At 32.8% G+C, this 13,716-nt stretch overlaps 1 protein-coding gene across 7 annotated transcripts in view; it reads left to right on the top strand.

Moving 5' to 3' along the window:
• LOC124362183 (ankyrin repeat domain-containing protein 17-like) overlaps positions 1-13,716 on the top strand; it is a 125,099-nt gene that overhangs the window by 90,847 nt on the left and 20,536 nt on the right. For all 7 annotated transcript variants that reach the window (XM_046816454.1, XM_046816451.1, XM_046816455.1 and 4 more), the window contains 2 exons: positions 1,747-1,977; positions 13,488-13,652. In XM_046816454.1, coding sequence (XP_046672410.1) covers positions 1,747-1,977; positions 13,488-13,652 — 396 coding nt within the window. The remainder of the gene's footprint in view (positions 1-1,746; positions 1,978-13,487; positions 13,653-13,716) is intronic.

Below are 13,716 nucleotides of genomic sequence, written 5' to 3'. Positions count from 1 at the left end.
TTTTAAACGTCTTTGGAATCATCAGCTTGGTGAAAAAAATATTTTACGGCCATGTTGCATCGTTATGTTGTCAGGGTACTTTGGGATTATACCAACCACACCCAAACATGAATCATTATTTGACATTTTGCTTCTACTGATTACTAGATTAGCGTAGAACAAATTTCGTCAGTATAAAACAGGAATTGTCTTTTTGCAAACCCCTCCCCATCCTCAGACATAGGTCAAAGTCGAACGGTCTAGTAGATAACGTGATTGCAGTCTCGCCGCCCGTTCAGCTGGTGCGTCGCTTTGTTGTACTTCCGTGTTTTACCCCTACCTTTCTACAAACACAAAAATTCAACAAAAACTAAACTCTTTATTGAAAAAAAAACACACAAAACTTGTTTTTATGTACCGTGCAAAAAAACTTATAATCATGTGATGCCGCGCTGCCTGCCGTAATCGGGATTCTCGAGAAAGATAAGATAACAGCGACAACAATACCGATCACAATACCTGGAAACGCTTGTTGATTGATAGAATGTTAGTTCTGTTACTCAACTACATCGTTTTATAACGTTCTAAGTTCATTGAAAAAAGTTTAAGCGTTGGGGGCATATAACGGAATCTGACCCCATTAACAATTGATAATCGTTGTAATTTTGTAATTAAAGAGTTGTTTTTTCGTTCTATCATGTTTGTTTCTATAAATGTATATTTTTGTGTTATTCATACCGGTGTGGTCGGTATAACCCCAAAGTACCGAATAATATCCTTAGTAGCCTATAAGGTTTTGTATGTTAGGCTAATGCTGAAAAGTGTGTTTTAACCAGTGTTACAGAAAAATTTAATTAATTTACAAACTTGTTATTTTTTATTCCAGTGCTTTCAAATTTTGTACAGTTATAGAGAATTATATGTAGAACTAATAAATACCATTTCCCACAGATAATTTATTCTTATTTTTGGTAGTTATTGAAGAACAAACTCAATTTTCTAATTTTTTGTCTCTTTTTTTTATTTGATAAACAGATAAATCAAATTGTTTTTTGCTATATAATGACTTAAATTTATTTTTTCACAATAAACAATTTATTAATAAACATTTTAAGCCTAAAAACAAATCTGTACAGTAATTAGTTCTGAAGATATGATTTTTCTATCAAACACTTGAAAAATCGCACATTTTTAGTATGCACAGTTCTTGGAGCATGGCCAGAAAAACGCAAAAATTTTCTTTACACATGTCAAATTTTGGTCTGGTCCTAAAAGGGTTAAATATGTTGAGAATTTTTAGTTTATTTTACATAAAGTAGCAAATTTCTGTTTTTATTATTTAGACCTATGTTCTTATAAAGCGCAAATTAGCTTTCATCGACCGGACTAAGAAAGGTCGTGGTTCTCTTTTTCACTATATTGTACAACTTTACGACCTGTAAATAAATTGACAACAAGTTTATTTTGATTTTAATAATTCTAAGAAAAGTAAATGGCATGATAATGGTTGAGTATTCCATTCAGTTGTCTCAGATTCTTTAAAAGATTAGTGAATGCTCATAAATGTGTAATCGTTCATTCATTCTTTAAGATTACTTCGTAATTGTAGATATACTTTGTTCAAGTGCTGAATAAAAAGTCTGTGATGAAACTGGACAAAATTCACTATTTGCCTATGAGAAATGTGGCTGGGTAGTTTTGGGATACATCCGGTTTAAACTAGCAATATCTTTAAGAAATTAGGAAAACGCAAATATCTTGTTGTAGTGGTACCTGGCAGTGGGGTGGAAAGTGGGGGCATCCACCAGGTGGTGGCGGCTACTCAGACTACTCCTGATCCTAAGAAGCCTGCCCCCGCCCCTGCACCTGCCCCGTCGCCTGCTCCTGCACCCACCCCCACAACCAAGGGCAAGAAGCAGTCCCGCTACCAGCTGCAACAACGGTTGCAAGCTGCGACCTCCAGCCCGCCCCACTTCCAGCTGGACACTAACCCCTCTCGTAAGTACATTGCTTTCAAATCCAGAACTGGTCACTTTCAGGGACATGTTTCAGTTTTGGAAATAACCAAACGTCAAAGGGAGCCGTGGTGAAAGAGTAGGGAACCTGCCAAACGCAAAAATCTAAACCAGATGAGCAGAATCATAATGGAGGTACCAAGAGTTTACTGCCCACAGATATGGTTGTTGTGCTGTACAGTATCATGAAAGTATGATGCATCACATCACAGTAGTTAAAGAAAAAATTAAACATGACCTTCACTTACCTTGGATATGTATCCATCTTTAAAGTGATAGTACAGTTCCTTTAGTTGTATTCAACTCATGATATCATCCCCCAAAACATTTGAAGTCTTTTGTTCACTTGGGTATTCCCTGTTTTGCTCATTTTCCCGTAATTTCACTGCTTACTGAAATCCAATGAGCACAAACTATAACTTCCTCACTCTTGTTCGGCTGCCAACAGGGCATTACTGTCCCCTTCACATCTCCACCAAAGTACTCCTGCTATAATTTTGACTGGTTTAAACAAGAAAAAGAAGGTTCAATACTTTTTGAACACACCTTATACCCCTAAAATTATTTACAAAATAAACAAAAAGTAGGCTAATGATCAAATGGCTTTGAATATTGTCAGGTTGTTAAGACTTCAGTCTACTGTATTTGTTTATAAAGTTACTGTTATTAATTAAATTTGTTTTTAACACAATTAATTAATTTGTTTATAACACAATTAACATAGGATTTAAAATTATGTTTAATATGATGTAATATTATCAATAGGCCTACCTTTTTGAAATTGAAGAACTTAAGAAATAATTTTATAACCATATAAAATTGGCTTATTTTATGGTTGTTCTATAAACCATATACAATAATAATTTGGATCTGTTCAAAACATGAAAGCACTACAATTGGGAGCACTATATGTTTGAAGTCAGCAGCCATCTTCCCTGTATGTAGATTTTCAGCCCTTGGTCCTTTACAGGTGGTAGTGTTCTATTGGTTACTCAAAACACAAAGCAATCTTCAACTGTATCCAAAGACTTGTGACAAGTAAGTCAAGTGTCTGTAGTGAGGCTTCTCAAAGTACAGTTTAAGAGGCCAGGCAAAGGAATTGTGAGATTGCATGTATATAAAAGATAGTGTTAAAAATCAGCATAATTTCCTCTTTGTATCACTCAAAATACACAGAATTTTACAGTGAGTATAAGATATATTCCAATAAAGTAATATGAAAATGTGAATTATCCTCTGACAGATCTTGTTCAAATGATAACATTTATTATATAGTTATCATAATAGTGTTCATTTGATGTTGTTTGCACTGTATAGAGCATAAAACTCGATTATATATAGTTAGAATTTTTGTGAAAAAAAGATTAATGAAGTAGCGCGTCTGTTTGTAATGCGATCGTTGTTGCCGAGTTGAGTTACGCCTTCGTATCGCGATCGTTTTTGCCGTGTCGAGAGTTACGCCTTCATACAGCGATCGTTTGTGCTCAATCGAGTTATGCTTTCGTAGCGCAATCGTTCGTGCCGAATCAAATTACGTCTTTGTAACGCGATCGTTTATCCTAGTCCGAATTATTCTTTCGTAGCGCAATCGTTCGTGCTGAATCAAATTACGTCTTTGTAACGCGATCGTTTATCCTAGTCCAAGTAATGCTTTCGTAGCGCGAATGTTCGCACTACGTCTTTGTGTCGCGAGCCCTCGTCGCCTTTCGAGGACTTTTTGCCTCGCCGTGTCATATTAGCTTGCCGCGTCTATTCTTGCAGAATTGCGTGGCGATAATACTTTTATTTTATATGAATTTAAAAAAGTATATATTAAAAATGTTATCAAGTTTTATTCTGCACTTTTTTATATAACTCATAGACGAATAAATTACCATGAAACAAATAAAGTGGCTATATAAACTTCTTCCTCTCTACACCCTTAAAATTGAAGGAATCAACGTTAAAGTATTTTTTATATATACCGAAATTGCTAGGCCATAGATTTTGCAAGATTGAAAAAATCAGCCAGTTCTTCATACAAACATATTGTATTAATTATTTACCAACATGTTAATGATTTTTTTGTTTAATAGTTAGATATATGAAAGTACATATTGAATGATGACAAGTTCATATATTCCTTTATTTGTTTTTCCATTATTATGTTTATCCTATTGATGTTTACTAACCTTAATAGTACATAAAACTTAGTGTTGGAGTTTAAAGATAATTGTTATTTTTTTAATTCTTAAAGTTGTCAGTATTACAAGCAATATCAATCCCAGCAGATTAAAATGGGCCATTAAACATTGATAGTATTAATAGAATATTGTATGTCAGTATTTAAGCAGTTCTAAGGACTTTATTAAAATCAGTAGTTATTTTACCAGGCTTTATTGTAGTTTGTATGGGTCCTGGAGTAGGTCTATAAACAAGGAACTTAAACTATAAGCTGTTTAGGCCTAAGAGTTAAAGTGCATTCTGAGAAGCAAAGCCAAAATTCAAGAAATCTGAGTCAGTATTATAAACCTGTTATACAGGCTGGGATATCCTCTTATTTGTAATTTAAACTAGAACTATTTACTTAAATTAGTTATTTCATATTTTATTGAATTAGTACAAATTGAACACTTAAAAGCCTGCTAAAAAGTGTTAAAATGTATTTGTGTTAAAAACAGATGTACCAACTTGTTTTTAAATTAAAAGAGCATGTGAAACTCAAACATCATGTACATTAGTACATATGACCCTATCTCAGACTTTACAGAATTGTATACTTTTTGTTGTACTGGATGTTATGCTTCTTTCATTATTAGTATTTTGTAATTTAGGAATTTCATATGTCCTTTTAATAATAATTCCTAATGTTTGTAATATCCTATGTCATTAAAAATTGTTTTGGTACTGTACCAAAAACTAAAGCTGTACTATATGGATCATTCTGGGCAGTCAACTACTGCAGTCTAGAGTTTGGACTAAACTTATCTTGTTTTCAGTTTGAGAAACTGTCCTGGTGTGTAAACAACTTCTTATTAAAGTTGAACAATATCACCTTAAACACAATCTTGTTGGTTTTGGGGAGGCAGTCCAGTTTTATTGACTAACCCTGTTCACTTTCTGGACCAACCTTTAGCCCTCTGTGCCTGGTATGCTTGTTTACAATGAAAAATTGGTATCTACTGAAAATTATTGTTTGAATCACTTACAACATTTGAAACTCTTATCAAACAGTACACTATGTCCCTATCTCAGACTTTACAGAACTGTATACTTTTTGTTGTACTGAATGTTCTGCTTCTTTAATTATTAGTATGTTGATATTTAGGAATTTTCATTATGTTTGTAATATCCTACCTCATTACAGATTGTTGTGGTAGTGTACAAAAAACTAAAGCTATATGGATCATTCTGGGTTGTCAACTACTGCAGTCTAGAGTTTGAACTAAACTTATCTTGTTTTCAGTTAGAGAAACTGTCCTGGCGTGTAAACAACTTCTTGGTAAAGTTGAACAATATCTAAGGTGAGCTACCGTTTCGGCAGCGATCGCTTATGCATATACCGCGTCGTTTACGCCTATCTCGTTCTGTGGTCTTTATTCGCGAGCGGACTTCCAGTTTCGGTAACAATCGTTTGTATCGTGTCGGGTCGCATCTTCCACGTCTGTTTCGTGTTTTCCCCAAGTGGAGCTATCGTTTTGGAAGCGAACGTTCATACCGCGTTGTCCACATTTGTTTCTTTACGTGGTATTTTTTCGCGAGCGGAGTTACAGTTTCGGCAGCGATCGTTTTTACGCGTCGGGTTGTTTATTCCAAATCTGTTTCATATACAATTATTTTTTATTTCAAACCAATTTACACTTTCGTTGCTGCGTTCGATCAAGTCCGTGTATTACGATATCCATATCGCATTTAGTCACGTTTTGTAACAGACTGATCAGCGCTGTGTCCGTCTCGTCGCGCCATGTCTCCCGCCACGTCCGTTCTTGTCGGACCACGCCGCGATAAGACTTTATTTGAATATTATATTGGAGTATTGGTAAACACCTGCAATTATAAAACTCCGATAATAAAGGTTAATTTGTTACATGTCTTAGGCAACTCAAGCACATAGACCAATAAACCAAAAGTGGTTGTACAAAATTACATTTCATAATGTATAAACTTCTTCTTCTTTGCACTCTTTGTTACATTGTGCTATAGTGAAGGAGTTAAGATGGCCATTATCCCTTAGCAGGTTGAAGAGAGGAGCCATTTATGCCAGAGCAGCTTTGTGTGTTAGGTTGAAGTGAACAAGTGTTTGGTTATTACTTTTGTGAATTTGTGGTATATTTAAACCTTTTCTGCATCATGATCATCATAGTAGTTACATACTGGCAAGGTAGGCCTATTGGTTAGTTAATTTTTATTATAATTTTGATTTTTCTTTTGTTGCTTAAAGACTTCACTACACTAACAAAGGAAATCTTGTTAATGAAGCTGAGAGATGCTTATGTTATTTGAAAGATTTTGTTTTTAATGCTAATTATAGGCAATTGTCATCCCTTTAGAATGGAAAGAGTCATTAAACATTGCTATAATATTATACTGTAAGATTATTAAGTAATAAATATTAATACCTTTTGTCTGATGTCTAGAAATCTATGAAGAGTTAGTGTATTGTGAATGTTATATTCTAGTTCTTTGTTTGTGAAAATGTAATTTGGTATTGTTTTAAATATGGAAACACTGTTGAAGCTATTATGCCTAAACCAAGGGCTGTTTAAAAGTATGAAGTGTGGATAAAAATTCACAATGGTAAACTTGCTTAAAGTCATGAAGAGGTACTAGTAATTTTGTTTTGAATACTGCATAGTTAGGAACTGATTTTTTAACTATCTTGTGAATGTGTATATGAGTAACTAGTGACAAAAATGTATTATGGCTATTTTGTCATTGAAGGCAAATGTTGAACTGAAACCATGCAAATGTTCCAAGACAGATGTGGAGTGGGGAGTGTTGCCTTTTGAGTGACATATTGTTAGTGTAATGTGGTCTACTTTGAAAATGAATAAGTAGGTGAACTGATAGAGGGTTCACAGAAAATGAGGTTTTAATAAACACATCTAGTAGAACCTTAGTTCTTGGGACTGATGTATCACAGTTTAGAATTTATCTGCATATTAACCCTTCCCATGTGTATTACAGAAAATACTGCAAGGTAAAGATAACCCCTCACGCGTATGAACAAATCTTGCTAAATTTTTGTCTTTGATCATGAACTATAGTTCATAAAACTGATGATAAAAGTATTATAGTTAATTGAACCTCAGACAACGGATGCCCTCTATTAGTTGTTCTCGACCACTTATTATCAAGCCGAAACTAGTCACAGCAACTGAATGCTGTTTTGCGTTGTACGCTGATGCGTTAGATGGTTTTATTCTGTATGGGGCGGAGTAACACAACAATTCGGGAGAGCTGCGCACATACTCTGTTCTTATATGGAGTTGAGTATTGTATGCTACGAGGCATGTTCAGAATGTAAGTACTGTTTTCACTTCATCGTTGGTTTCAAAGCGTTGGCCGCCTAGCTCGCGCTTCATGTGCAGGAGCAAGTGGTAGTCAGACGGTGTCAAGTCCGGGCTGTAGGCCGGGTGATCGAACTGCTTCCAACGAAAATGTCGAACCAATGTTTGAGTGTTATCGGCGGTATGGGGCTGAGCATTGTCATGGAGCAACACATTTCCTTTACTGAGCATTCCTCTCCGTTTGTTTGGAATTGGCAGCCTTAGTTTTCTTAAGGTTTCGCAATACCTTGCTGCATTAATGGTTTCACCTCTTGGGAGAAAATCAATCAGCAAAACACCTTTCTGATCCCAAAAGACAGTGTATTATGTTTTTTTTGTTTCTTCAGAGATTGCGTATGTCACCACTCCATTGACTGCTGTTTGGATTCCAGTGTGATATGACGGACCCGTTTCATCACCTGTCACAATTTTGTTTAAAAAATCCTCACCATCATCACTGTACCGTGTGAGAAAAGTCGAAAAGTCATAGCACTTCCGAGTCTCTTGGTTTTGTGCACGTCAGTGAGCATTCTTGGAACCTATCGGGAACACAGCTTGCAATAACCTAAGCGGTCCGTAACAGTTCTGTACAAAAGAGTGCATGAAATTTGTTGAAAATCGTCAGATAGTGTTGTCATAGTGAAACGTCTGTCTCTTGGATTTTTTTCATCAACTGCCCTTACCAGATCATCAGTGACGAGAGAAGGCCAACCGCTCCGATTCTCACCATGCACATTTGATCAACCGCCATTAAACATTCTAACCCACTTTCTCACCATTCCTTCCCTCATCATGTCTTCCCCATAAACATCTCGAAGTTGACGATAAATTTCAGCCGGTTTCACATTCCTTGCGTTCAAAATTCTTATTACAGAACGAATCTCACATCTGCAGGATCACTAATTGTCTTAAACATTTGAAACATTCCGAGAAAACTGAAAAAACATCTAAAATGCCATGAGTCGATACAGTGAACAAGGGCTACTACTTAGTGCTCATGTGTGGAACACCGATTGCAGCGCTACGGCGGCAGTAGAATGAAACGGTACTTACTTTCTGAACACTCCTCGTACAAACACGTTTATCCAATAAAATAACCTTTATTCTTCATAAAATAATTTGTGGGCTTGGTCACTTTTTCAACACAAAATCTAAAATCTTTTTTTTTAATCCTTTGAGTGCTGGAGCATCGCTATTTGCAACTTCTGCAGTAACGTTTATATTTTATATAGTATTTATCAAAATTGGTTCAATGACTATACATACGCATTCCAAAAGCTTCAACGTAACTTTTGATGTAGGTTTTGTTACATTCTGGTTAGATTCTGATTTTTATGGTGGTTGTAAAGTGAGCGTCAGTCGAGATTAGAATCGACCGCTAAGCGGACGAGCTGTCACATGTTTTGTTAGCGCTGGTGTTTATTTTACAAATGATTGTAAATATTGAAAGTTTTTAAGTGTAAATGGGTTTGTAGTGTTAGTATCTTCAAATTATTTCATTTGTGTATGTTGTTTTAGTCAGTGTGTAAGTAGGACAACGATTTGACCGTGAGTTACGGTGATCGTAAGCAGCTAGTCCTTTTTTTTTTTTTTTTTTTTTTTTTTTTTTTTTTTTTTTTTTTTTTTTGCGTTGGGGTATTGGGGTGGATTAGCTAGTCCTTTACTAAATACATTTGTATAATTTTTATGTTTTTTGTGTTTGTTCAGTGATATTGATAAACAATGAGTCATAAAAACATTGCTGACAATAAAGACCTAGTATTGCAGGCATTAGATTTAAGTATTAGTAGTGTAGACAATTCACAGAGTGTTAGGCTAGGTTAGAAAATTTCTAGTTTTGAAGTGGTTCATATTTTCATATTTATTTTCCAAACTTTATTTATAAGTATAAAAAAAATTTTTATATGTCTTTTTGTAAAGAATTAAATGGATTATAAGATAAAATAACTAAAAGTGAAAAAATATAACATTTCAATAACACTAAGTTGTGTGAAAATAAAAAAACAATGTTCTTGCTCATAAAGTTTTTGTTAATGTTTTTTTTTTTATTGGCATAAAAACGTTAAATAAGTGATCAATGTATTATATTTATAAAGAAAATATATTTATCTAAAAGAAAAACAAAAACCCAGGACATTATACCAATAAATAATTTTGTTATGAATGTTTAACCAGACCCTTGCAGAATCAGGCATTTTCACTCGGCATTTTATGCATACCATATAGCAAAACGCCACGGCACTCAAAGGGTTAAGCTGGGGAACTGTAAAATGATTTAAATTTTTTGATGTCTAGTTTTATAAACATCTTTCAACATTTCAATTAAAAATAAATTAAACATATGTGTATTCTATGTAATAATATATTTAAAGTGGGTTTTGTATGTCTGGAGATTTTTTTATCCCTAGAAGTGTGTCCATGTTACCAAAGATAAAAACGTCAGTCCATTTTTGACGCGTTGCAAGGGTTTTTTAAGAAATTCGTAAAAAAAAATACTTAATATCAAGAAAACATATATTGTTACATATCGTTTTTCTTCTCAGAAGTTGTACTATTTGAAATAGGAATAAATGTTTTGATATTCTTTGGTTTAGTATACATTTTTATGAAAATAATGACAAATTGCAAAAAGTTTTATATGAAAATTTCAAGTTTGGACCTCTGTAAGGTATTGAAATATTACAGTAAGATCAAAATGTTAAATGTATAAAATGTAGAGAATTTTATGCCAAATTAGAAAATGTATTAAAAATTTCTATTAAACAAAAATTGTAATTTTGCAATTTTTCTTATTACAAAAGCGAAAATTTACAAAAATGTACAAGGGTTTGTGCTTTTCATTTTTTTACCTCCAAATGTGACTATATTTATATAAAAAAACAGTTTTCTATTGTAAATTATACATGCTATTTGAAAACACTAAAAGTAAACAACAACAAAATAAACTGTTATTTATTATAAGCTTACAAAAAAAAAAATCTTTTGAAAAATGAAAATATTTTGTAACAAAATTCAGAAACAAGCTAAATATTTTCACTTATACTTTATGTAATTTTTGAATATACCCTTAGTAATTATGTTTGTTTGGCTAAAATAAAATATAAGATATGTTCAAATACTTTGAAAAGGAACTGAGTTATGACATTTTTTGTTAACAGTCGCACGTTGAAGAATTTACTCATATAAAATATTCTGGTTTGCAATGTAAAAAGAAATATGAAAAAAAAAAATTTTTTACTTGTTATATTATGTTAGCACATAATGTTTGAAATACACTCAATAATTTTTGAAATTGAGTAAAAAATAAATGTTGTGTGTGTGTCAAATATTGTAAAACCTTGCATTGTAAAATTTTTGACAATATATAAACAATAGATATTTTAGTTCAAAATAACATTGTTTTATAATGTTTTTGTCATTTCATATGCATTTATGCAGTAGAGTATTTCAACCTGGAAAAATAGAGACCTAAATTATGAAAATCGGTAAAAAAATAAGCTCGTGGTGAAATAAAATGGTCAACAATGGCCGACAGGGATGGGTTGGGTTGGTCTTGATGTGACGCCGTGATTCATGTCTTTCGTTTCGCATTGCCGGAAACCTACTGAACTAAACTTACCGCTGAAAGATTGTACCGGTAGATCGTTTCTTTCACTTTACACTGTTTTTTTTATTTTCTTTATTGACAATAAATAACTGTGTGAATGTTATTATACTAACCAGCATAAAATATGCTGGTTTACAACTTTAGAATTGTCCCTTTTTAGAATATTCATAGTAAATCAACTATTCGTTCTAATGACTTTCTGTTTACACTGGAAGAAAGAATATTTCATTCCGCGTGTATTGACATATGGCAGCACTGTTTGCAGGCAATACGTAACTTGCTGTGATTGGTTGAAAATGACGTATTTCTTTGACCCGGCCACCCGCGAAATTCAACTCAAATGATGACTTCTTCAGAAAACATTTCACCACGACCGTAATATTGAAGTTAGAAAAGAAAAGTTTATATGAAAATTGTAGAGTGGAATCTCACAATTTCAAAGATACCAAAAACATGGTGATTGTTTGAAGATAAATAATTATTTTTAATGAAAAACTGAAGCGACATACAATATGCTGGTTCCGCACAACACACATAAATTACAACCGACATAAAAATATGCTGGTTCCACACTTCTAGGGTTAAATAAGCTTGCAAATTGTAGAAAATGGAATTATTGACATTAACATTGTAGATCTTATATTGAATAATTTAACACTTACCAAGCAGATTTCATATTTTTACACACTATGTACATATTATGATTAACTTTAACAAAATACTACTGTTTTCTTTTATATTTGATATAGACTGCTAAAATACACTTTTCAATTTTAATGTGTAACACAGTAAAATACACATTTTAAAATTAGGGTTAAACAGTTCATTTAGTTCTGTCAGTAATAATCAGCTGTTTGAATTGTTATTTCAGTTCATTCTAATTTCAGTATTCCTAACTTTACTGAACTTTGTGTTTTAGAAATATTAAGATATTTTATTTACTAAACTAAATAATTAATTTGGCTAGGAACACTTTCATATTGACTTAATAATAAATAATTTGTCATTTTCTTAATATCATTTAAAATGTACTGTTAGGATATTGGAGTTCTATAATCAGTCATTTATTAGTGTATTCAAATACATTAAGTTTCTTTTTCCTCAAGTTATTCTTCTTATATGTCAGGTATTGGCTTAGAGAATCTCTTAATTTTACAGTTTAAGCTTTGATTATTGTTTACAGATAGAATAGCTGAAATAAGATTTCTGGAGTTTAATTTTAAATTTGTGCATTGTACCAATGTACATTGTTTTTCTGAAGTTCCAATATAAATAATGTGTGTGAAGGGATTTGGAATAATGTACAGTGAAGTGAATGGGTTATAGCAAAAAGTGCCATCATGTTTTGGTTGTAATTTATGTTCATTTGTAATACTTACATGTATTAATTTAAAAAAAATATCTTGATAAAACAACTCAATGAGCAATTTCTACCTCTTAGAAGATTTTCAAATAGTTTTTTCTCTTTGTAGTTTTTTACTCTAGGGTTTTTTTTGGGAAGTAAATAAATCAACCTGTGTATGCAGACGCTTTAAGCAAAGAACATTAATAGAACAGGTGTTGTAAATAAATTGTTATGTTTTATAATTATAATAGGGCAAGCAATGAATGTTAATGAGTTACTATTTTGTGGACTTCTATCACATTGTCAAATGGGACCCAATTCGTATTCTGTAAAAGAACAATTCCAAGAACCAATAACTAACAAAATTAAATCAACTTTATCTGCAACTGGTAGTGATTGTTTTTGTGATGAAAGTGGTGAACTTATTTGTGGTGAGTTACATTTGTAATCAAATCTAAAGAGAACTCACTTGCATTTTTGTTTATGGTCAATAGTAACTTTATATAATGCACTACTAAACCTGTTCTTTGACTTAAGTTTTATTGTAAAAAAATTAAAATTGTATTAATAATTAAAGGTTAGAAATATACCTTGTGATGATTATCCAGTTTAATCCATTAGGAAAAAGGCATTGTCTAAACACATCTGAACCAAATTTCTTCTGTTTTTGTTGTATTTTTCTCATTAGATATTGTAATGCATTGTAAACTCTTTAGTTGAAAAATGCCAAATGTTCCATAAATAAGAAAAATGACACTATTCTAAATGTAGCACAAATGGAATTTTGATATAGATTTGTACTAAAAAAATTCATTGTAGAAATATTAACATGCACTGAGCTTTTATTCATTATTTAATTATATTCACTGTTACTCCGAATATTGAATTCCTTGAGTAGGTGTTGTATTCAAAGTGTATTAAATTAAATTAAGGTTCCTAATTTACATATTTACAAAAAATTTGTTACTATTAATTGTACACATGAAAACTCACTGGTGTGTCTGCTGTTGCAGCGCCTTTCGCTGGCAACGAAGTGCAATTCCCACAAGCCCCTCCATTCTCTTGCATGGACGTGGACTCGGAGACGGATAGCAACCACGACACCGCTCTCACTCTGGCCTGCGCTGGTGGACACGAGGAGTTAGTCGAGTTGCTGTTATCCAGGGGTGCTACAATTGGTTAGTCAGCATTCTTCTCAACAATTTTATTCTAACTGTAGTGTCCTATTTGTATTTTAGTTAA

This window comes from Homalodisca vitripennis, chromosome 5 (genome assembly GCF_021130785.1).
Source record: "Homalodisca vitripennis isolate AUS2020 chromosome 5, UT_GWSS_2.1, whole genome shotgun sequence".
Lineage (NCBI taxonomy): Eukaryota > Metazoa > Arthropoda > Insecta > Hemiptera > Cicadellidae > Homalodisca > Homalodisca vitripennis.
Note: the sequence above shows the minus strand (reverse complement) of the source record. Positions and strands in the feature narration are given on the sequence as shown.